General features: G+C 39.6%; 1 protein-coding gene across 1 annotated transcript in view; it reads left to right on the top strand.

Annotated features, from left to right (window-relative positions):
• Positions 1-25,632, top strand: part of LOC128657363 (zinc finger protein 605-like) — a 224,140-nt gene that overhangs the window by 24,601 nt on the left and 173,907 nt on the right. The window contains exons 7-10 of the mRNA XM_053711681.1: positions 8,136-8,243; positions 9,444-9,557; positions 10,733-10,837; positions 25,394-25,501. Of these exons, the coding sequence (XP_053567656.1) occupies positions 8,136-8,243; positions 9,444-9,557; positions 10,733-10,837; positions 25,394-25,501 (435 nt within the window). The remainder of the gene's footprint in view (positions 1-8,135; positions 8,244-9,443; positions 9,558-10,732; positions 10,838-25,393; positions 25,502-25,632) is intronic.

Genomic DNA, 25,632 nt, shown 5'->3' with positions numbered 1-25,632 from the left:
GATAAGGCCTCCTGCAAAGAGATTTTTTCTTTCCCGTGTCCCAGTAAATCCAGCGAAGGCTCAAGCATTTCTGAAATGTGTTTCAGATCTAGAGTTGGCTGGAGTAATTATGCCAGTTCCAGTTCTGGAACAGGGGCTGGGGTTTTATTCAAATCTCTTCATTGTACCAAAGAAGGAGAATTCCTTCAGACCAGTTCTGGATCTAAAAATATTGAATCGTTATGTAAGGATACCAACATTCAAAATGGTAACTATAAGGACTATTCTGCCTTTTGTTCAGCAAGGGCATTATATGTCCACAATAGATTTACAGGATGCATATCTGCATATTCCGATTCATCCAGATCACTATCAGTTTCTGAGATTCTCTTTCCTAGACAAGCATTACCAGTTTGTGGCTCTGCCGTTTGGCCTAGCAACAGCTCCAAGGATTTTTACAAAGGTTCTCGGTGCCCTTCTGTCTGTAATCAGAGAACAGGGTATTGTGGTATTTCCTTATTTGGACGATATCTTGGTACTTGCTCAGTCTTCACATTTAGCAGAATCTCATACGAATCGACTTGTGTTGTTTCTTCAAGATCATGGTTGGAGGATCAATTTACCGAAAAGTTCATTGATTCCTCAAACAAGGGTTACCTTTTTAGGTTTCCAGATAGATTCAGTGTCCATGACTCTGTCTCTGACAGACAAGAGACGTCTAAAATTGATCTCAGCTTGTCGAAACCTTCAATCACAATCATTCCCTTCGGTAGCCTTATGCATGGAAATTCTAGGTCTTATGACTGCTGCATCGGATGCGATCCCCTTTGCTCGTTTTCACATGCGACCTCTTCAGCTCTGTATGCTGAACCAGTGGTGCAGGGATTACACAAAGATATCTCAATTAATATCTTTAAAACCGATTGTACGACACTCTCTGACATGGTGGACAGATCACCATCGTTTAGTTCAGGGGGCTTCTTTTGTTCTTCCGACCTGGACTGTAATTTCAACAGATGCAAGTCTGACAGGTTGGGGAGCTGTTTGGGGGTCTCTGACAGCACAAGGGGTTTGGGAATCTCAGGAGGTGAGATTACCAATCAATATTTTGGAACTCCGTGCAATTTTCAGAGCTCTTCAGTCATGGCCTCTTCTAAAGAGAGAGTCGTTCATTTGTTTTCAGACAGACAATGTCACAACTGTGGCATACATCCATCATCAAGGAGGGACTCACAGTCCTCTGGCTATGAAAGAAGTATCTCGAATACTGGTATGGGCGGAATCCAGCTCCTGTCTAGTTTCTGCGGTTCATATCCCAGGTATAGACAATTGGGAAGCGGATTATCTCAGTCGCCAAACGTTACATCCGGGCGAATGGTCTCTTCACCCAGAGGTATTTCTTCAGATCGTTCAAATGTGGGGACTTCCAGAAATAGATCTGATGGCTTCTCATCTAAACAAGAAACTTCCCAGGTATCTGTCCAGATCCAGGGATCCTCAAGCGGAAGCAGTGGATGCATTGTCACTTCCTTGGAAGTATCATCCTGCCTATATCTTTCCGCCTCTAGTTCTTCTTCCAAGAGTAATCTCCAAGATTCTGAAGGAATGCTCGTTTGTTCTGCTGGTGGCTCCAGCATGGCCTCACAAGTTTTGGTATGCGGATCTTGTCCGGATGGCCTCTTGCCAACCGTGGACTCGTCCGTTAAGACCAGACCTTCTGTCGCAAGGTCCTTTTTTCCATCAGGATCTCAAATCCTTAAATTTAAAGGTATGGAGATTGAACGCTTGATTCTTAGTCAAAGACGTTTCTCTGACTCTGTGATTAATACTATGTTACAGGCTCGTAAATCTGTATCTAGGGAGATATATTATAGAGTCTGGAAGACTTACATTTCTTGGTGTCTTTCTCATCACTTTTCCAGGCATTCTTTTAGAATTCCGAGAATTTTACAGTTTCTTCAGGATGGTTTGGATAAAGGTTTGTCCGCAAGTTCCTTGAAAGGACAAATCTCTGCTCTTTCTGTTCTTTTTCATAGAAAGATTGCTAATCTTCCTGATATTCATTGTTTTGTACAAGCTTTGGTTCGTATAAAACCTGTCATTAAGTCAATTTCTCCTCCTTGAAGTTTGAATTTGGTTCTGGGGGCTCTTCAAGCTCCTCCGTTTGAACCTATGCATTCATTAGACATTAAATTACTTTCTTGGAAAGTTTTGTTTCTTTTGGCCATCTCTTCTGCTAGAAGAGTTTCTGAATTATCTGCTCTTTCTTGTGAGTCTCCTTTTCTGATTTTTCATCAGGATAAGGCGGTGTTGCGAACTTCTTTTCAATTTTTACCTAAGGTTGTGAATTCTAACAACATTAGTAGAGAAATTGTGGTTCCTTCATTATGTCCTAATCCTAAGAATTCTAAGGAGAGATCATTGCATTCTTTGGATGTAGTTAGAGCTTTGAAATATTATGTTGAAGCTACAAAGAATTTCCGAAAGACTTCTAGTCTATTTGTTATCTTTTCCGGTTCTAGGAAAGGTCAGAAGGCCTCTGCCATTTCTTTGACATCTTGGTTGAAATCTTTAATTCATCATGCTTATGTCGAGTCGGGTAAAACTCCGCCTCAAAGGATTACAGCTCATTCTACTAGGTCAGTTTCTACTTCCTGGGCATTTAGGAATGAAGCTTCGGTTGATCAGATTTGCAAAGCAGCAACTTGGTCTTCTTTGCATACTTTTACTAAATTCTACCATTTTGATGTGTTTTCTTCTTCTGAAGCAGTTTTTGGTAGAAAAGTACTTCAGGCAGCTGTTTCAGTTTGATTCTTCTGCTTATAATTTCAGTTTTTTTCATTATAAGATTTAAACTTTATTTTGGGTGTGGATTATTTTCAGCGGAATTGGCTGTCTTTATTTTATCCCTCCCTCTCTAGTGACTCTTGCGTGGAAGATCCACATCTTGGGTAGTCACTAGCTCATGGACTCTTGCTAATTACATGAAAGAAAACATAATTTATGTAAGAACTTACCTGATAAATTAATTTCTTTCATATTAGCAAGAGTCCATGAGGCCCACCCTTTTTTTGTGGTGGTTTTGATTTTTTTGTATAAAGCACAATTATTCCAATTCCTTATTTTTTATGCTTTCGCACTTTTTTTCTTATCACCCCACTTCTTGGCTATACGTTAAACTGATTTGTGGGTGTGGTGAGGGGTGTATTTATAGGCATTTTGAGGTTTGGGAAACTTTGCCCCTCCTGGTAGGAATGTATATCCCATACGTCACTAGCTCATGGACTCTTGCTAATATGAAAGAAATGAATTTATCAGGTAAGTTCTTACATAAATTATGTTATTTTCTCAGGTGGTTACACAGCAGACACATGTTAGTGTGTAGTTCAGGTTTATTTTATTTATTTATTTAGAAAGATAAACTTTACAAACTCTGGGATGGTGTCTAATTACTTTTTAAAAGCACAAGGCCGTGTACCTCACTTGCAGCTCATTACTGTGTCGCCACCTCCAGTGTGAGGAAGAGAATTAAAGGGACACTGAACCCAAATTTTTTCTTCCGTAATTCAGATAGCGCATGCAATTTTAAGCAACTTTCTAATTTACTCCTATTATCAATTTTTCTTCGTTCTCTTGCTATCTTTATTTGAAAAAGAAGGCATCTAAGCTTTTTTTTTTTTGGTTCAGTCCTCTGGACAGCACTTTTTTATTGGTGGATGAATTTATCCACCAATCTGCAAGGACAACCTAGGTTGCTCACCAAAAATGGGCCAGCATCTAAGCTCACATTCTTGCATATCAAATAGAGATACCAAGAGAATGAAGAACATTTGATAATACGAGTAAATTAGAAAGTTGCTTAAAATGTTATGCTCTACCTGAATTACGAAAGAAAAAAATTGGGTTCAGTGTCCCTTTAACTGATAATTATAAATCTCAAAGATCTTTTCTTCATTTGTTGCACAATATATTTTTCTTTACATGGCACATGAGCAATATAAGTGTTTAACCTAAAATGTAAAAGAACAGAGGGCAAATTACCTCAGTGTGTGTATTAAGTGCTATTGTCTGTTGGAGAAATACACACTGTTTTATAAAAAAAAGTTATAAAAAACAGTGTGTCACAGTTAGTGACTACTACCCAAACACACTTGGTGACTACTACCCAAACATACTCCTGACTGAGCAGAATACAATGATATCAAAGTTAGGAACCTAACTTGGGGATAATACTCCTCAGAGCCCCCTAAATGCAATGCCCCTATTCACTTAAATAAGTCATAATGGCAAATACATACCTTTTTATAAAAAACAACTTCCCTATAAAAACTAAGCTTTATGTCACTTACGGCTAGATTTGGAGTTTTGTCGGTAACGACCCGAAAAACTAACGCCGGCTTTTTTCTGGCCGCACCATAAAAATAACTCTGGTATTGAGAGTCCACAAAAAGGCTGCGTTAGGCTCCAAAAAAGGAGCGTAGAGCATTTTTAACGCAGCTTCAACTCTCGATACCAGAGTTGCTTACGCAAGCGGCCAGCCTCAAAAACGTGCTCGTGCACGATTCCCCCATAGGAAACAATGGGGCTGTTTGAGCTGAAAAAAACACCTGCAAAAAAGCTGCGTTCAGCTCTTAACACAGCCCCATTGTTTGCTATGGGGAAACACTTCTACGTCTGCACCTAACACCCTAACATGTACCCCGAGTCTAAACACCCCTAGCCTTACACTTATTAACCCCTAATCTGCCGCCCCAGCTGTCGCTGACCCCTGCATATTATTATTAACCCCTAATCTGACGCTCCGTAAACCGCCGCTACTTACATTATCCCTATGTACCCCTAATCTGCTGCCCTAACATCGCCGACCCCTATATTATATTTATTAACCCCTAATCTGCCCCCCACAACGTCGCCTCCACCTGCCTACACTTATTAACCCCTAATCTGCCGACCAGACCGCACCGCTACAATAATAAAGTTATTAACCCCTAATCCGCCTCACTAACCATATAATAAATAGTATTAACCCCTAATCTGCCCTCCCTAACATCGCCGACACCTAACTTCAATTATTAACCCCTAATCTGCCGACCCAATCTCGCCGCTATTCTAATAAATGTATTAACCCCTAAAGCTAAGTCTAACCCTATCACTAACACCCCCCTAAATTAAATATAATTTAAATCTAACGAAATTAATTATCTCTTATTAAATAAATTATTCCTATTTAAAGCTAAATACTTACCTGTAAAATAAATCCTAATATAGCTACAATATAAATTGTTCCGATCAGCCAATAGAATGCGAGCTCAATCTGATTGGCTGATTGGATCAGCCAATCGGATTGAACTTGATTCTGATTGGCTGATTCCATCAGCCAATCAGAATATTCCTACCTTAATTCCGATTGGCTGATAGAATCCTATCAGCCAATCGGAATTCGAGGGACGCCATCTTGGATGACGTCCCTTAAAGGAACCGTCATTCGTTGTTAGTCCGTCGGGCCAGCAGGATGTTCCGCGTCGGAGGTCTGCAAGATGGATCCGGAAGAAAGAAGATTGAAGATGCCGTTGATAGAAGACTTCATTCGGATCATGGACCTCTTCAGCTCCCGCTTGGATGAAGACTTCATCCGGATCATGGACCTCTTCAGCTCCCGCTTGGATGAAGACTTCAGCCGGATCATGGACCTCTTCAGCCCCCCGCTTGGGCTTGGATCAGGACATCGGAGGAGCTCTTCTGGACAGATCGTTGAACCCGGTGAGGTGAAGATAAGGTAGGAAGATCTTCAGGGGCTTAGTGTTAGGTTTATTTAAGGGGGGTTTGGGTTAGATTAGGGGTATGTGGGTGGTGGGTTGTAATGTTGGGGGGCTTGGGTATTGTTTTTTTTCTTTTACAGACAAAAGAGCTGAACTTCTTGGGGCATGCCCCGCAAAGGACCCTGTTCAGGGCTGGTAAGGTAAAAGAGCTTTGAACTTTAGTTATTTAGAATAGGGTAGGGCATTTTTTTATTTTGGGGGGCTTTGTTATTTTATTAGGGGGCTTAGAGTAGGTGTAATTAGTTTAAAATTGTTGTAATATTTTTCTTATGTTTGTAAATATTTTTTTATTTTTTGTAACTTAGTTCTTTTTTATTTTTTGTACTTTAGCAAGTTTATTTAATTGTATTTATTTGTAGGAATTGTATTTAATTAATTTATTGATAGTGTAGTGTTAGGTTAATTGTAGGTAATTGTAGGTAGTTTATTTAATTAATTTATTGATAGTATAGTGTTAGGTTTAATTGTAACTTAGGTTAGGATTTCTTTTACAGGTAAATTTGTAATTATTTTAACTATTTTAGCTATTAAATAGTTCTTAACTATTTAATAGCTATTGTACCTGGTTAAAATAAATACAAAGTTACCTGTAAAATAAATATTAATCCTAAAATAGCTATAATATAATTATAATTTATATTGTAGCTATATTAGGATTTATTTTACAGGTAAGTATTTAGCTTTAAATAGGAATAATTTATTTAATAAGAAATAATTAATTTCGTTAGATTTAAATTATATTTAACTTAGGGGGGTGTTAGTGTTAGGGTTAGACTTAGCTTTAGGGGTTAATACATTTATTAGAATAGCGGTGAGCTCCGGTCGGCAGATTAGGGGTTAATAATTGAAGTTAGGTGTCGGCGATGTTAGGGAGGGCAGATTAGGGGTTAATACTATTTATTATAGGGTTAGTGAAGCGGATTAGGGGTTAATAACTTTATTATAGTAGCGCTCAGGTCCGCTCGGCAGATTAGGGGTTAATAAGTGTAGGCAGGTGGAGGCGACGTTGAGGGGGGCAGATTAGGGGTTAATAAATATAATACAGGGGTCGGCGGTGTTAGGGGCAGCAGATTAGGGGTACATAAGGATAACGTAGGTGGCGGTCGGCAGATTAGGGGTTAAAAAATTTTTTCCGAGTGTCGGCGATGTGGGGGGGTCTCGGTTTAGGGGTACATAGGTAGTTTATGGGTGTTAGTGTACTTTAGAGTACAGTAGTTAAGAGCTTTATAAACCGGCGTTAACCCAGAAAGCTCTTAACTACTGACTTTTTTCCTGTGGCTGGAGTTTTGTCGTTAGATGTCTAACGCTCACTTCAGAAACGACTCAAAATACCGGAGTTAGAAAGATCCCATTGAAAAGATAGGATACGCAATTTACGTAAGGGGATCTGCGGTATGGAAAAGTCGTAGCTGAAAAGTGAGCGTTAGACCCTATTTTGAGTGACTCCAAATACCGGCGGTAGCCTAAAACCAGCGTTAGGAGCCTCTAACGCTGGTTTTCATGGCTAACGCCAAACTCCAAATCTAGGTCTTAGTAACTACTACCGAAGTAAACTCCTACATTTAGACACCAATCAGCAAGCGCTACTCAGGTGCTGAAACAACAGTGGACTAGCTCCTAAGCTTACATTCTTGTTTTTCAAATAAAGATACCAAGAGAACAAAGAAAAGTTGATAAAAGGAGTAAATGAGAAAGTTGCTTAAAATGCATGTTCTATCTGAATCATGAAAGCAAAAAATTTGGGTTTAGTATCCCTTTAAACATTTCTTGTGTTTGTGTAAAGATTGTGATTTGTCACATGCTCCCTAAATAGGTCAAAAAGCTAATTTGAAACCTGCAAATTACCAAAACCAGCTGTTTGATGTGCATCAATTTATGGCCTCTCTAGGAACCATGGGACAAAGCACAACTTTACACAAAAGCAAGAGGTGTTTAGTTTTCTTTTAAAGGGACATTAAACACATTGAGGAGATAGTAACATAGAATTGTATAGATGTGTATGTTAGCTAAGGCAAGGTGCTTTTAATACTGCTTTAATATTGGTGATGAAGCTAATAAATAATATTTTTTATATATTAATCTAATACTCACAATAAAAAATTAAAAATTTTCATCTACTATATAAACTTGTCAGGCCCTGATTTATGAAAGTAAAATTGTAATTGCAAATGATGGGACGCTGGCTACAAGCACGTGACATATAACAGGTGTCAGCTGAGAATGTCATGTTTAGATAAATGGACAGAAAGTGTTTAAGTTATTTTATGATGTTCAGTAAGTTGTTGCTAATTTTGTAAATATTAACTTGTAAGGAAGATATATGTCCTCAATTTACAGGCTGTATGGATGTGACACTGTCAGATGGCTCAGTGGTTGAGCACAGAGGAGAACCATATGTGTGTGATAACGTGAAGTCTGAGGAGGATGAAGTTCCTATAAATACAGGTGATTTAATAAAAGGACCAGTGTACTGTAAAATTGTTTTCCCCTAAAGTGTTCCTAATGACTTGTTATAGCAGCAGCATGAGATATTTTTACTTTGTTTCTTTTTGCAAATTAAATAACTGGATTTGCTCTTTAAAACCACAACCAATCAAAATAGGCAAAGCTTGCAGATAAATCAGACATTCTTATCTTATCACTTAAATTCTTCCCTTTCTTATCTCTGTCTCTATACAATACTTAGAAAAAACAACTGAAAATCAAGATTTTACAAGTTTCTCTCTCCCCACTGGCAGTGTATAATTTTTTTATGTCAATAGCCTATACTTAAATATAGAAAAGAGTTTAGTACAAGTAGGGATACCACAAACAAAACACAGTTATTTTAAATGCCAATATAAAAACCTAGGGGCTGATTTAACAAGGGCCGAATGGCCCTGAATGTAACTGTTTCTGCGCGAGCCTTCAGGCGCACCGGAAACAGGAGTTAAGAAGCAGCGGTCTTAAGACCCATGCTCCTTAACTCGTCTGCCGCCTCTGAGGTGGCGGTCAGCAATCCGCCCCAATCGCATACGATCGGGCGGATTGGCCGCTAATCTGCAGGGGGCGGCATTGCACACGCAGTTCACCAGAACTGCTTGTGCAATAATAAATGGCGACAGCATATGCTGTCGGCATTTATCGATGTGCGGAGAACGGATCATGTCCGCTCGCACTTAATAAATATAAATCGGCCCCAAAGGCTCTATATGTAAACAATTTAATACACTCCAGCAGATAAAATGTATTATTTGGAACAAATTAAAGGGGACACAAATTTAGGTTAAACTGTTTCTTTAAGTTATGGGAATAGTCTATGATGGAGTCATGTTGTCGCTTGTAAATAACAATTAAATGTTGTGTCTATGATACTTGGGTTACAATGGAGTGTGCAGTTGAATATGCATATGTGTTTTGTCCTATTTACACTGGTTGCATGTGAGTGTGTACATATGTTACATGCTAAAATGCATGTGTGTTGTTTCCGATACATAGGAGTTACAGGTAAGTGTACATTTAAGTTGCTTGTGTGAAGTACACAGGTTACAGGCAAGTGAGCATATATGCTGTGTAAGGTTCATGTGGTTTACAGGTAAGTGTGCACATATGTTGTGTCTTAGGCATGTAGGGTACACTCAACTTACACATATTCTCACTGTACAGGGCGTATGGATGTGACGCCTTTAGATGGCTCAGCGGTTGAGCACAGAGGGGAACCGTATGTGTGTGATCAGATGAAGACTGAGGAGGATGAAGTTCCTATAAATACAGCTACAGGTGATTAGCGCTTTTTAAAGGGGCAGTACACTGTAAAATTGTTTTTATATGAATGTATTTTCAATGCCTTGTTATACCAGCTTCAGAGTATACAATGTATGAGATATTGCATTTTCAGGTTTGTTTGTGTATATAAAGTAGCTGGTTTTGTGCTTTTAAACCACAGCCTATTACAATGGGTTGAGTTTCAGGTAATATCATATCTCATGTTATCACTTTGTGTACACACACTTGCTTCCTTATCTTATATCTTCTGTCTAGAAAACTAAAGCTCAATACTTAGAGAGAACAATGGAAAATGATAATTTTATTACTTAACTATCATGCCCCCCACTGAGAGTGTAATCTCTTCTGCTGGCTGTGTTTACTTATGCTACTCAATAGAATATTCTCCAGTATAGAAACTTTCAGTATAGATTGGGATACCACAGACTAAATCGGCTATTTCAAATGCCAAAATAGGGGTAAAGGAGCTACTTGTAAACAATTTTTAAAACACTCCAGCAGGTAAAATGAATCATTGGGAACAATTTAAAGGGGAGAACATTTTTGGGTGAAATGTCCCTTTAAGTAGAGTAGGGTCAATAGCTATATGCTGTAACGGTCTAGAGCATGTCATTTTTTTATTTTATCGACTTTGTAAGTAAAGGGAAGATACTATGATGGCGACATTTTGTCTCATGTAAATAACAGATATATTTTCTCAGATGGTTACACAGCAGACACGTTAGTGTGTAGTTCAGGTTTATTTTATTAATCTATTTAGAAAGATAAACTTTACAAACTCTGGGATGGTGTCTAATTACTTTTTAAAAGCACAAGGCTGTGTACCTCACTTGCAGCTCATTACTGTGTCGCCACCTCCAGTGTGAGGAAGAGAATTAAAGGGACAGTTGCTTAAAATGTCATGCTCTATCTGAATCACGAAAGAAAAAAATTGGGTTCAGTGTCCCTTTAACTGATAATTATAAATCTCAATGATCTTTTCTTCATTTGTTGCACAATATATTTTTCTTTACATGACACATGAGCAATATAAGTGTTTAACCTAAAAAGTAAAAGAACAGAGGGCAAATTACCTCAGTGTGTGTATTAAGTGCTATTGTCTGTTGGAGAAATACACACTGTTTTATAAAAAAAAGTTATAAAAACTAGATCATGCTTTATTTGTACAGATGAAGATAACACTGATATAGTGAAAGTGGAGATAACAGAAGATCTGTGTGTGAGGCTTCAGGTGGAAGAACCAGATGATGAAACTAATGACAGCATCAGCTCAGGTGAGTGTGCACGTGTGTTTCTCTGAAGGCTGCCCATTACAGATGAGTGTGCACGTGTGTTTGTATGAGGGATGTGGGCTACAAATGAGTGTGCTCGTATGTTGTGTATGAGAGATGTGAGTTTCAGGTGAGTGTCCCCATATGTTGTGTCAGAGGAATGCAGGTTACAGATGAGTCTTAAAATACAATCAAGGGAAGATGCGCAGTATAAGTACTGAAACTGTTTAAATATTAGATTCAGATCTAAAAAGAAGAGTATAAAAGATATAAAGGCTATTTAAACAGCGCTAGTCTAGATAGATGGTATTGCCGCTAGATAGTCATAAACAATACACAGCAGGGAAAAAAAACGGGTATTTTTAAAAGTGTAGTATCACACAATTGATAATGAGTACAAACAAGCTTTATATAATAAAATAATAATAATAATAATAAAAACGTGCTGCTAGCAAAAACACATACATACAAGTCACACATAAAATCATAAAACCATAAAACTGTAGTTGATGAAGTACTAATAAAGTGCCAAAGTGAAAGTTGCAGCTTGTAAATATAATGTTCTAGAAGAGACATAAAAATTGTTTACCAATGGCAATAAAAATTAATATATGGTGTCTTTCAGTACTTACACCATAGTATGTAATTTGATTCCAAACAAAATCACCAAATTGGCGGTTCTTTAGTGGCATAAAAGAGCTTCCAAATTTGTCCATTATTTAAAGTGAACGTAAATTTTCAAGAATGAGTGCCCGGTTTTTAAAAATACTATTAAAATCAGTTAACCAGGAAGAAGCAAGCAGGGCATAGTTTTAGAACGGCGATCCGGCGTTTCAGAAGAAAAGGGTAAGTATTTTTTAAATCCGGTGCAATTTATTATTATTATTATTATTATTATTATATGAAGCGCCAACATATTCCGCAGTGCTGTCCATGGATACAATTCATTTAAATAAAACAATACAAGACTTGTAAGAGACAGGACAACATTTACAAACACATACAGGAGGGATTGAGGGCCCTATTCCCGTGGGAACTTACAATCTAGAAGGATAGGAGGTTGAGAAACAGGAGGTGAGGGCTGCAAGATTGAGAAAGATGTTAATACAGAGTTAGATGAGGGAAATGTTAGGTAAGTGAAATTAATTTATTATTGAGTTGGGAGGTAGACTTCCCTGAACAGAAAAGTCTTCAGGGAACATTTAAAGGAAGAAAGATTAGGGCAAAGCCTGACAGCACGAGGGAGAGTGTTCCAGAGGGTAGGTGCTGCACGACAGAAGTCCTGCAGTCTAGCATGAGAGGAGGTGATAGTTGCAGATGCAAGGAGCAGGTCATTGTTGGATCTTAGTGGACGGGCTGGAGTATACTTGTGTATTAGAGAGGATAGGTAGAGGGGAGCGGCGTTGGTGAGAGCTTTGTATGTAAGGATGAGAATTTTGAATTGAATTCTGCTGTGAATGGGGAGCCAATGAAGGGACTCGCAGAGAGGTGCAGCAGATACAGATCGACGGGAAAGGTGGATCAGCCTGGCAGAGGCATTTAGGATGGATTGAAGGGGGGGGGAGGCGGGAAAGAGGAAGGCCAGCGAGTAGGTTACTTCAGTAGTCAAGTCGGGAGATAACAAGGGAGTGGATTATTTGCTTTGTGGTGTCAGCGCTCAGAAAAGGGCGAATTTTGGGAATATTGCGTAGATGGTTGCGGCAGTATGTAGAAAGCAATTGGATATGGGGGACGAAGGATAGGTTTGAGTCAAGTGTGACTCCGAGGCAGCGGATTTGGGGCGATGGGGAAATGGTGATGCTGTCAACAGGGATAGAGAAGTCAGAAGTCGGTGTAGAGCTTGAGGGGGGGATAAGAAGGAGCTCAGTCTTGGACATGTTAATCTTTAGGTGGTGAGAGGCCATCCAGGAAGAAATACCAGATAAGCAGTCACTGACATGAGAAAGGACAGAGGGAGAGAGAGCAGGGGTGGAGAGGTAGATCTGGGTGTCATCAGCATAGAGGTGATATTTGAAGCCATAACTGTTGATAAGTTTACCCAGCGAAGATTATAGATGGAGAAGAGTAGAGGACCCATAACAGATCCTTGAGGTACTCCAACAAACAGAGGCATAGGAGAGGAGGAGTCGCTGGCAAATGACACAGAAAAAGACCTGTGAGAAAGATAGGAGTGAATCCAGGAAAGAGCAGTGTCACAGAGGCCAAAAGAGCTAAGGGTCTGTAGGAGGAGGGGGTGGTCAACTGTGTCGAAGGCAGCTGAGAGGTCAAATAAGATGAGTATAGAGTAGTGGCCAATATTTTTAGCAGAGAGAAGATCGTTTGTAACCTTGGTAAGGGCAATGTCAATTTTCATGAATGAAAGTGCCCCTGTTTTTAATAGTTTTTTTAAAAACCGGGCACTTTCACATGAAAATTGACATTAACTTTAAGTCTCGTTGGCTGCAGTGTATCCTCCAGCGTTATCCGCTAATTTTGCATATACACAGTTCCTGGGCTGCTCTCAACACAACGGGTGCTAAGCAGGACAAACAAGGACCGAGGAGCAATGTCTTTCAGAGGATACTCCTACTTTTTCAAGCTCTATTTTACTATGATTACTGGCATCCTTATATACCTAATAAACAATGTAGTCATACATATAATTGTACATATAGTCAATTAAGCAAACTGCCTAAAAAAAAGAGTGTATGGCAATATAGTAATATATAATTTATGAAAGCGTAATTGTAATACATTGATTACTTAGAATTAGAAATATGAGTGAAAGAAAAAACTCTGCCTTTTTAAAGCCATTCGTTTTAAATGTAAACAATATATGACATACAAAAACTGCAAAATTACAAATAGATTTCAAAACTCACAGGCTTATAACCATTCTAGGCCTGTGAGTTTAGAAATCTATTTGTAATTTTGCAGTTGTCTCGAAAAGCCACATAACTTTAGTCAGGAATGCTTTATTTTGTTTAGTAAGCACCATTGTGCAAGGGTTTATTTTGTTTATGTTAAAACTGTATTCCTGCAAATTGTCTGTGAATAAACAGGACAATGTTTTAACATCTAAATTCAGAGTGTATGGAGATCTTTCTGCTGTAAAGACTGTGGGGCCGATTTATGAAAGTGCGAGCGGACATGATGCGATGTAGCGTATCATGTCCGCCGCACATCGATAAATGCCGTCAGCATACGCTGTTGGCATTTATCATTGCACAAGCAGTTCCTGTGAACTGCTCGTACAATGCAGCCCCCTGCAGATTTGTGACCAATCGGCCGCTAGCAGGGGGTGTCAATCAGCCCGATCGTATTGTATCTGGTCAATGGTTTGGGGATTGCTCTGACTCACCCACTGGCAAAGGGCAACTGGTAAGCTCCTCAGGAACCGATCCATGATGAGCAGCTCCACAATGACATTGGATGTATTGATCTCAGGTGTCAGCCAATTTCTAGCCAGAAGTATTAGGTATAACATCTGTAACCTTATAGCACTCCTGGACAGCCTCTCAGACAGGCACTGGATTTCCTGATGTATGGCACTTTGCTGCTCCTCTCTCAGCAAATGATGTGCCTCCGCTTGTGTAGCTGTCAGCTGCTTAATCAGGGCATCTGTTTAAGTTAGCACCAGTTCTTTTTGACTTGGCACCCGTTCTTGTAAAACTGCAATGTTACCTTGCTGTGTAGTATTGGTCTCGGTATTCACTCTGCTTGTTTGTTGCTGCACTGCTGCAGATTGGATCAGAGCTTTAATAACTTCTTCCATTTTTCAAATTGTCTCTTTTCTGCTTTACTGACTTATCAGTCTGCCGCCCGATACTCCACCAAATGTGACAAAAATACCCCTCTCTTTTGGATTTTGTCCCAGAAACAGCTTTGACACACATTCTTCACAGGAGAAAGAACGCCCAAAACACTGGATCTAGATGTAAAAACCTTAACTTGTGTATTCACAAACAATTTGCAGGAATAGTTTTAACATAAACAAAATAAATCCTTGCACAATGCCGCTTACTAAACAGAATAAAGCATTCCTGACTAAAGTTATGTGGCTTTTCAACACAACTGCAAAATTACAAATAGATTTTAAAACTCACAGGCCTAAAACCTCCAGACAGCAGCACAACTCCAGCAAATATTCTGTCTTTCACATACAGGTTCTAAGAGCCTCAGCACACACTATTTAACAGGAGTTTATTGACCTTTATTAGCTGCAAGTGGGAAAACCTTAACTGTATTCCTCACCTAACATTATCTGCCACACCCAAACTGTGGAGTTGATAACCGACCCAAAGTACACATTTACATAATACATTTTTAATGCCACCGACTGCATTACATAATTTGTGGGAAGCATATATTGCATTGTACACAATCTCCTTAGCTCTGTCACAATATGTTGTCTATGAGATTGTCACGCTGCTCCTCCGCTCTGCTGTGGCCATTGCCACAGATGCAGGCAGTCCTCCTGTTGCCAGGGATGGGGCAGTGTAACTGCAGCACAGTGATGACATCATCACCGCCTGCCCTGTCTTCCCTATGTAAGTGCCTTAGTCTCTCTCACCTGTGCCCAAGTATGGGTGTTACTTTGTGTTCTCTGGGGTTCTGTATTTCTGTTTACTGGATTGCTATATTGATACTCTGTTGTTGAACTCTGCTTGTTTGACTACTCTGCTTGCCTTAACCCCTGAACTACTGGATTGCTATACTGATACTGAACTCTGCTTGTTTGACTACTCTGCTTGCCTCAACCATTGTTGCTGACTCCTGCCTGTTCCCGGTCCTTCTTACTCGTCAGGTTCTGATGCTGGGAACACACACCACACATTTGCAGAGTTTGAATTCAAAACTACAGGCTATAACCGCTTTGCTCTCCTCACTGGTTGCAGAAAATAATGCTGCTCCTGTTGTTTCACTGCCAGTACCCACTGCTAGTGCCGCAGCTCCTTCCCCTACTTCTGGAAGTATACCCTGGATACCATTACCTGACACGTATGATGGTACTACCAACTGTGGAGGTTTCCTCCACCGGTGCAGGCTGCATTTTCATAATGACCCCCACACCTTCCAGTCTCATCAGTCAAAGGTCACTTTTATCATTTCTTTACTGAAAGAGAAGGACCTAACATGGGTCTCTCCTCTTTTGGAACAGAGCACTCAACTCCTGAACGATGCTGATGCCTTCACTTCTGCATTATCTTCTGCTGCAGAGTACTCTCTCTTGGATCTCTGCCAGGGTAATAGAACTGTTGCACAATGCGCCATAGAGTTTCGCACTTTGGCACTCGAGACCATTTGGGATGGCAGTGCTCTCAAGGCGGCCTTTAGGAGAGGTTTGCATGAACGCATCAAGGACGAGCTTACCTATCGTGATGTCCCTACTTCCCTGGACGAATTCATAGCACTTTGTATTAGTCTGGATTCTCGCTTTCAGGAGAGACAAGCTGAGAGAGACAGAACTCGTAGAATCCTTCCCTCTCATCCTTCTACTCGTCTGGTCTCTAGACCATCCTCTACCCCTTCAGCACCTCCAGTTACCTCAGTAGAGGAACCAATATATCTCTCCTCCCTCAAACCAACAGAATCTGAAAGACAGAGAAGAAGGAGATTGAGACTGTGTCTCTACTGTGGTTCTAACTCACACCAGCTAAATAACTGTGATATCCTGTCGGGAAAAGCCAATTCTTAGAGGATAAAACTGGGGTACCTCTAAGCTTGGTCACTACTAAATCCCCTCAATCTTCTCAAATCCTGCTACCTGTTACCCTCTACTTTTTTCAAAATTCTGTCCACACTCAGGCCTTTATTGATTCAGGGGCAGCTGGAAACTGTCTGGATCACCGTTTCATGATTCAGGGTTACCTCTTCTGCAGCAAAAACACTGTCTTAAAATAACTGCTCTGCGTGGCACTCCCCTTGGATCAGGTTTAATCCATTTAGAATCAGCACCCCTAACCATGACTGTGGGAGTCCTTTATACCGAACAGTTGCAGTTCAATGTCATTCATTCTCCAGCACAACTAGTAATCCTTGGTCTTCCTTGGCTCCATATACACAATCCACAGTTCTACTGGACTGAGGGACAGTTGGCCTCCTGGGGTACATCCTGCTTCCACTTCTGTCTGGCTAAGGTTACTCCATTACGCCACATCCCCATTGCCAGCCTACAGACCCCTTCAAGCCTTCCCTCAATTTACGCAGATTTTACTGATGTGTTAGAATAGAAAGCAGCTGATGTGCTGCCACCCCACCGTCCACTCTCCAAAGCTGAAACCAAGGCCATGGAGGAGTATATTCAAGAGAACCTAGCTAAAGGTTTTATTCGCCCTTCCTCTTCTCCTGCCGGGGCTGGCTTCTTTTTTGTCAGTAAGAAGGATGGTAGGCTCAGACCCTATATCGACTACAGAGCCCTTAACAACATCACTATCCTATTCCGTTTAATCACTGAACTTTATGATTCACTCCTCCTCAATCGCACTGTCATCGTCTATCTGGATGACATCCTTATTTTCTCCTCCACCCTTCAGGAGCATCATGAACATGAGACAGGTACTTCTTCGCCTCAGAGACAATTCCCTGGTAGCCAAACTGGAGAAATGTGAATTTGACAAAGTTCAGATCCAGTTCCTTGGCCATGTTATCTCTAAGGAGGGTTTTGCCATGGATCCTTCTAAGCTCACCGCAGTCCTGGAATGGCCTCAACCCACCTCATTAAAGGAACTACAGAGATTCTTGGGGTTTTCTAATTATTACCACAAGTTTTTTTAAAAAACTTCTCCCAAATAGTTGCTCCCCTCACTGAGTTAACTAAACGGAACAGAGACTGCAAAAACTGGCCTCCCGAAGCCGTGGATGCCTTTTCTCACCTGAAAAAGGCCTTTTGTTCTGCTCCTCTGCTCTGCCATCCTAATCCTGACCTGCAGTTCACTTTAGAGGTTGATGCCTCTGAGATTGGAGCTGGAGCAGTCCTAACCCAAAGGGATCCTTTATCCTCCAAGTTGCACCCTGTAGCCTTTTACTCCAAGCACTTTACTCCTGCAGAGAAGAACTATGACGTGGGTAATCGTAAACTCTTAGCCATTAAGATGGCTCTGACTGAATAGTGTCATTGGCTAGAGGGTACCGCCAATCCCATTCAGATTCTCACTGACAACAAGAATCTGACATACATTGAGACTGCTCATAGACGCAATCCTCGACAGGCCAGGTGTAACATTTCCAGCATGTGTCATTCTGTTCCTTAAGAGGAAGCTACCATGATGCCTTGGGCTATATAAGCCCTTCTCTTTTTAACTTCATTGCTTGAGTATTTTGTTCTAGCAAGAGATGCTTGCTCCCCTTACTGAAGCCTCATTTGTGTTTACTGACTCTTGTCTATTCTAAAGTTACTTGTTCCTGTGCCAGGATTCTGTTCCTTGCTTCACTTTCCCGTTGCACGTTACTGGCCTGCCTGACGTCATCGGCAGCTAAGGAGTACAGCTTTCAGTCTGTCTGTCTGTCTGTTACTCTCCACCTACTTACCGAAACCTGTATTCAACTCCGGACACCTGTTACCCGGATCCTGCTCCTGTTTCCAGACACCTGCTTACCGGATCCTGCTACTGGACACAAGCAGTTCTGTTGCTAGGGATGCGGCAGTGTAACTGCAGCACGGTGATGACATCACCGCCCGCCCTGTCTTCCCTATGTAAGTGCCTCAGTCTGTCTCATCTGTGCCCAAGTATAGGTGTTACTTCGTGTTCTGGGTGCTGTATTTCTGTTTACTGGATTGCTATATTGATACTCTGTTGATGGTGTTCTCCTGGGTGCTGTATTTCTGTTTACTGGATTGCTATATTGATACTTTGTTGATAAACTCTGTTTGTTTGACTACTCTGCTTGCCTTAACCCCTGAACTACTGGATTGCTATACTGATACTGATATTGGATTTCCTCCAGACATATCGTTTGGTGCTGGGGCCAAATAATAAAATTGTAGTCTCATCTGACCATAACACCTTTTTCCATGTGGCCTCAGAATCTCCTAGGTGTGTTATGGCAAAGCTCAGTCGTGACTGCATGTGGCCTTTCTTGGGGAGGGGCTTTTTTCTTGCAACCCTTCCATACAAGCCACATTTGTGGAGAATTTGTGATATTGTTGTCACATGCATACAATGACCACTATTTGTCATAAATTCCTCCAACTGCTTCAGAGTTGCTGTAGGCCTCTTGGTAGCCTCTCTGACCAGTTTCCTCCTGGCTCTTTCATCCAGTTTTGAGCGACATCCTGATCCAGAGAGGGTCTGTGTTGTACCAAATACCTTCCACTTCTTAAAGGGACATAAAACCCAGTTTTTTTTCTTTTATGATTTAGATGGAACATAAAATTTTAAACAACTTTCTAATTTACTTCTATTATCATATTTTCTTCGTTTTCTTGTTATTCTTATTTGAAAAGCAGAAATGTAAGCTCAAGAGTGTGCATGTGTCTGCAGCACTATATAGCAGCAGTTTTGCAACAATGTTATATATTAGCAGTAGCACTAGATGGCAGCACTATTTCCTGTCATGTAGTGCTTCAGGTATGTGCACGCTACCTACCGAGGTATCTCTTTAACAAAGAATAACATGAGAATGAAAGCAATTTGATAATAGAAGTAAATTGGAAACTTTTTAAAAATTGTATTCTCTATCTGAATAATGAAAGAAAAATTTTGGGTTTTGTCCCTTTTAATAATAAACCTCACTGTGCTTCTAGGCATTGATAAAGCCTTTGAGATTTGCTTGCATCCATCATCTGACTTGTGTCTGTCCACAACATTATGCCGGAGATCTTTTGACAGTGCCTTGCCACCTTTAGTTGGTTGTTTGCTTCTGTTGCACTACCAGGAACTGAGATGCTCCAAGAAAGCTCTTTTCATGCTGAGCTAATCAATAAGTCCACAGCTGATCACAGTTGAAGGTCAAATGGCTTAGTGTGTGCTGTTGAGAAGGTGATTAGCTACACCTGATTGAGTTTACAAGTAATTTTAGAAGGGGGTGATCCTTTTTGCAACTCAGTGATTCGGTTTATGAATTGTCTTTATTTTTGCCTGACATGTTGGTGTTATACCTTTCACTTGTATGTTATAAGTTGCACTGAGTAATTAAAACTGGATAAACAAAACTGTGTCTGTCTGTCTTTATTTCAGGCTGCAAAGCAACAAAATTTGATTATTTTCAAGGGAGGGTGATTCTTTTCAATACCCACTGTATGCTGTCTGTGAGATATGCTGGTTACAGGTGACTGTGCACATATGTTGTCTATGAGATATGCTGGTTACAGGTTAATGTGCAAATATGTTGTCTATGTGATACACTGATTACAGCTGAGTGTGTATGTATGTTGTCTATGAAATATGAAATACGCTGGTTACAGGTTAATGTGCACTTTTGTTTTTTATGAGATACGCTGGTTACAGGTGAGTGTGCAAATATGTTGTCTATGTGATACACTGATTACAGCTGAGTATGTATGTTGTCTATGAAATACGCTGTTTACAGGTGTGTGTGCATGTATGTTGTCTACGTGATGTGCTGGTTACAGATTGGTGTGCACACTTGTCTACATAATATGCTAGTTACTGGTGAGTGTGTATTGTCTATGAGATACGCTGGTTACAGGTGAGTGTGCACCCATGTTGTCTAATTTCTAATTGCAGTTGAGTATGTATGTTTTCTGAGGTACGCTGGTTACAGGTAAATTTGAATGTATGTTGTCTTTGAGATACGTTGGTTACAGGTGAGTGTGTACATAAGTTGTCTATGAGATATGTTGGTTACAGGTGAGTGTGCATTTATGTTGTCTATGAAATATGCTGATTACAGGTGAGTGAGCATGTATGTTGTCTATGAGGTATGCTGGTTACAGGTGAGTGTAAACATATATTGTTTATGAGATATGCTGGTTACAGGAGAGTGTGCATGTATGTTGTCAATGAGATACTCTGGTTACAGGTGAGATCTCCTGTCTGGTCCCAACTTCCTAGATTGGTCCCTGGGTCTGGTTTATTCTAGTTACCGTATCTAATTGTGTCTTCCCAGTTAGTGAACAAACATTGGTAGAGATAGTCCTCTAAATCTTTAACACCTTGTGCTCCAGTTCCTTGGTCTGTGAAGCTACCCTGGTACTAAACACTAATTCAAGTGTGTCTGTATTTTCAAAATGACATTAGGAAAATAAATTAATAATTCCTCAAACAAATTAAAACCAATGAAGTTAAGTAACATCACCCTTTATATATAAAGGTAGAAAACCCTTTATCCAAACTGATTGGGACTGGAAAAGGTGTAGATTTAGGAATAGTTTAGAATATTAGAATCTGTAAAATGGGACAGTTTGGAAAGGATATATCTTGTCTCATTTTAGGCAATATTTAGGCCAAACCAAAGACAGAGAAGATTGTGACTTATATAAAAAAAATTAAATTAAAAAGTTTGGATTTCAAAATAAGTCTGGATTTTGGAATTGGATTTGGGGATTTATATATATTGGAATTGGATTTGGGGATTTATATATATATTCTTTTACAATTGGTTATTCAATATATACAATATGGAACAACTCTTCAGTGTGTAGCCGGGGGCAGTATTATGGGTGGATCTGGAGGTGTTCTGCCTTATCTGTGTCCTTCCCTTTTGGTGCCATTTAGGGGTGCACGATTAATCTCATATGCGATTTAAAACCGTGATTAATCGCCGTGATTTAAACGCAAGAGTACGCAATTTAAAAAATAATTCTCTGTTCGTCCTAAAAAAGGAGGCGGAGAGGGAGGATGAGAGGCGGGCCAGTGTGCAGCTGTGGGCGGACCTGAGAATGCCTGTGAAACCGCTATTATTGCAGAGATTATAGAGTGTGTGGGAGCAACAGGCCTTCATCTGGGAGTGGTGTGGCGGTGGTGTGGCGGAGTTCACTTGTTTGTATTAGGTACTCTAACTATAAATGTTCTTAGTGTTCTGTTATGTACTACAGAATAGCTGTGTGATGTGATATGACAGGCTGCAGGATGTCAGGATTGACCTTGTCAATACCACATCCCTCATGTATGCCTGGACAGTCACTCATCTAAATGAATAACAAATGCTGCAGTGTGCACTTATACACAAATCATACTGCTGTAAAGTCAGCACTTTTCAGGTTTCTCCATGGTTACACTGCTTCATATGTTAATCATACTACAGCTAGGCTGACTGCCCAAGAAAACATGACAATGTTGTGTCAGAAGACTTAAGAACTGACTAGTGTCTACTAATGTAACCACAGCACAGGCAGCTAATTTGATTTTAACTATTTTGTGGTTTGTATTTTTATGCTCCCAGAGTGTATTGGACATTGAGAAACATGTACATTAAGATTCTGTAGTTTTAAATATTTTTTTTTTATTGAAAAATTAAGGTGTTTTTTAGTCATTTATAAGAAAATCATGATTTTTGTCCAACATCGCGATTTTCATTTTTGCCCATATCGCCCAGCCCTAGTGCCATTGTGTTGTGACGGAGTCTATCCAGTTCCTCTGCCCACTAGTTGCTTGTCTGTCCGTCATTTCTGTGGCATACAACACACCACCAGTTTTCTGTAGGTATGAGCCGGCCTTTCCTCCTTCTGAATTGCCTTTGTTTTAACCAGGGTGGATTTGATTTAAATTACAATTTAAATTAGTAGTCAGTAAGATTGATTTCAGAATGATAACTTTTCAGATTATTTTTCCGGTTATATCAGACCATTACTGAATAATATCATTAGATATACATAGATAGAATATTGAAATTAATTAAATTATTGGGGGGTGAACTATCTCTAGTTTAACCCCTTAATGACCGGACCATTTTTCAGTTTTCTTACCCTTAATGACAATGGCTATTTTTACATTTCTGCGGTGTTTGTGTTTAGCTGTAATTTCCCTCTTACTCATTTACTGTACCCACACATATTATATACCGTTTTTCTCGCCATTAAATGGACTTTCTAAAGATACCATTTTTTTCATCACATCTTATAATTTAATATAAAAAATATATAAAATATGAGGAAAAAATGGAAAAAAAACACACTTTTTCTAACTTTGACCTCCAAAATCTGTTACACATCTACAACCACCAAAAAACACCCATGCTAAATAGTTTCTAAATTTTGTCCTGAGTTTAGAAATACCCAATGGTTACATGTTGTTTGCTTTTTTTGCAAGTTATAGGGCAATAAGTACAAGTAGAACTTTGCTATTTCCAAACCACTTTTTTTCAAAATTAGCGCTAGTTACATTGGAACACTGATATCTGTCCGGAATCCCTGAATATCCCTTGACATGTATATATTTTTTTTTAGAAGACAACCCAAAGTATTGATTTATGCCCATTTTGGTATATTTCATGCCACCATTTCACCGCCAAATGCGAGCAAATAAAAAAAATTGTTCACTTTTTCACAAATTTTGTCACAAACTTTAGGTTTCTCACTGAAATTATTTACAAACAGTTTGTGCAATTATGGCACAAATGGTTGTAAATGCTTCTCTGGGATCCCCTTTGTTCAGAAATAGCAGACATATATGGCTTTGGCGTTGCTTTTTGGTAATTAGAAGGCCGCTAAATGCAGCTGCGCACCACAGATCTTGTAGGGACCTTGAAGGGTTAATTTTAGCTTTAGTGTAGTGTAGTAGACAACCCAAAGTATTGATCTAGGCCCATTTTGGTATATTTCATGCCACCATTTCACCGCCAAATGCGAGCAAATAAAAAAAAAAGTGACATTTTTCACAATTTTAGGTTTCTCACTTAAATTATTTACAAACAGCTTGTGCAATTATGGCACAAATGGTTGTAAATGCTTCTCTGGGATCTCCTTTGTTCATAAATAGCAGACATATATGGCTTTGGCGTTGCTTTTTGGCAATTAGGAGGCCGCTAAATGCTGCTGCGCACCACACTTGTATTAAGCCCAGCAGTGAAGGGGTTAATTAGGTAGCTTGTAGAGAGCTTGCAGGGTTAATTTTAGCTTTAGTGTAGAGATTAGCCTCCCACCTGACACATCCCACCCCCTGATCCCTCCCAGACAGCTCTCTTCCCTCCCCCACCCCACAATTGTCCCCGCCATCTTAAGTACTGGCAGAAAGTCTGCCAGTACTAAAATAAAAGGTGTTTTTTTTTTTTTTTGTTTGTTTTTTTAATTATTCAGCTGTGATGGACCCCTGCCTTAACCCCCAACCTCCCTGATCCCCCCCAAACACCTCTCTAACCCTCCCCACCTACCTAATTGCCACCATCTTGGGTACTGGCAGCTGTCTGCCAGTACCCAGTTTTCCCCAAAAAATAAAGTGTGTTTTGCATGTTTTATTTTTATTTTTTCTGTAGTGTGGCTGCCCAGTAGAGTGGCTCTCTCTGCATCGGATGCTTTCTAAAGGGTATTGCAGGATGCCTCAATATCGAGGCATCACTGCAATACCCTGAGAGCTGCTGGAAGCGATTGCGATCGCTTCCAGCACTCTCTAAGACAACTGACGTACCAGGTACGTCCATTGTCACTAACTGCAAGTTTTTGCAGGACGTACCTGGTACGTCAGTTGTCATTAAGGGGTTAATAGGATAATTATTCATATTAAATCAACTTTTCAGTTGTACTTTATAGGGAGAAAATAATGATTATCTTAACAACAAGTTAAATAGTTTTATTTAAAGGGATATGAAACCCATTTTTTTTTCATGATTAGATAGAACATGTGATTTTAAGAAGCTGAGAGCTTGTTAATGTGTACCATATAGATAACACTTTGTTCACTCCTGTGGAGTTATAAATGAGACCGCATTGATTGGCTAAAATGCAAGTTGGAAACTGCCCTGAAATAAGGGGGCAGTCTGCAAGAGGTTTAAATACAAGGTAATCACAGAGATAAAAAGTATATTAATATAACTATTGGTTATACTATGCTGTTTTAAAAAAAAATCCCTTTACCCATTCCCCAATCACAATTTTGGAGTAGACTGTCACTTTAATAAAAAAAGAGTGCAATTAATACAAATGTGGTACTGTTATCCCAATTATTAGGCTTAAAGGGACACTGAACCCAAATTTTTCTTTCATGATTCAGATAGAGCATGCAATTTTAAGCAATATTTTAATTTACTCCTATTATCAATTTTTCTTCGTTCACTTGCTATCTTTCTTTGAAAAAGAAGGCATCTAAGCTTTGTTTTTTTTAGGTTCAGAACTGTGGACAGCACTTTTTTTATTGGTGGATGAATTTATCCACCAATCAGCAAGGACAACCCAGGTTGTTTACAAAAAATGGACCGGCATCTAAACTTACATTCTTGCATTTCAAATAAAGATACCAAGAGAATGAAGACAATTTGATAATAGGAGTAAATTAGAAAGTTGCTTAAAATGTCATGCTCTATCTGAATCACGACAAAAAAAATTGGGTTCAGTGTCCCTTTAAGGATATCATTGTTTGCACTAATTGTGTAAAAATAAAAAACAAATAAAAAAACTTCTGTTATATAAGTTTATGTTACACCCTGTACCCTGTACTATCAGGTAACTTCCTGCTGTAATTACAGGGCATCTAGAGGAAACCCGGGGCACTTGGCTATTAAATCTAAAGGAAGAGGATGAGACAGAGGACACAAATAGTCATCAGACTGAAATACATTGGTCCCTCCCTGCCGGTGAGTAGTAATACGTGAGAGTCTGCCGGGGCTGTGCATACCGTTACTTACGCCTCTCCCTTGTAGTTTACTGTCTGGTTTATAAGCGCAGATAACAGAATGAGTTTAACCCTTGTTTAGTTCAGATTATA

Source organism: Bombina bombina, chromosome 4 (genome assembly GCF_027579735.1).
Source record: "Bombina bombina isolate aBomBom1 chromosome 4, aBomBom1.pri, whole genome shotgun sequence".
In the NCBI taxonomy this organism is placed as follows: Eukaryota; Metazoa; Chordata; class Amphibia; order Anura; family Bombinatoridae; genus Bombina; species Bombina bombina.
This window is presented reverse-complemented; position numbering and strand designations above follow the sequence as displayed.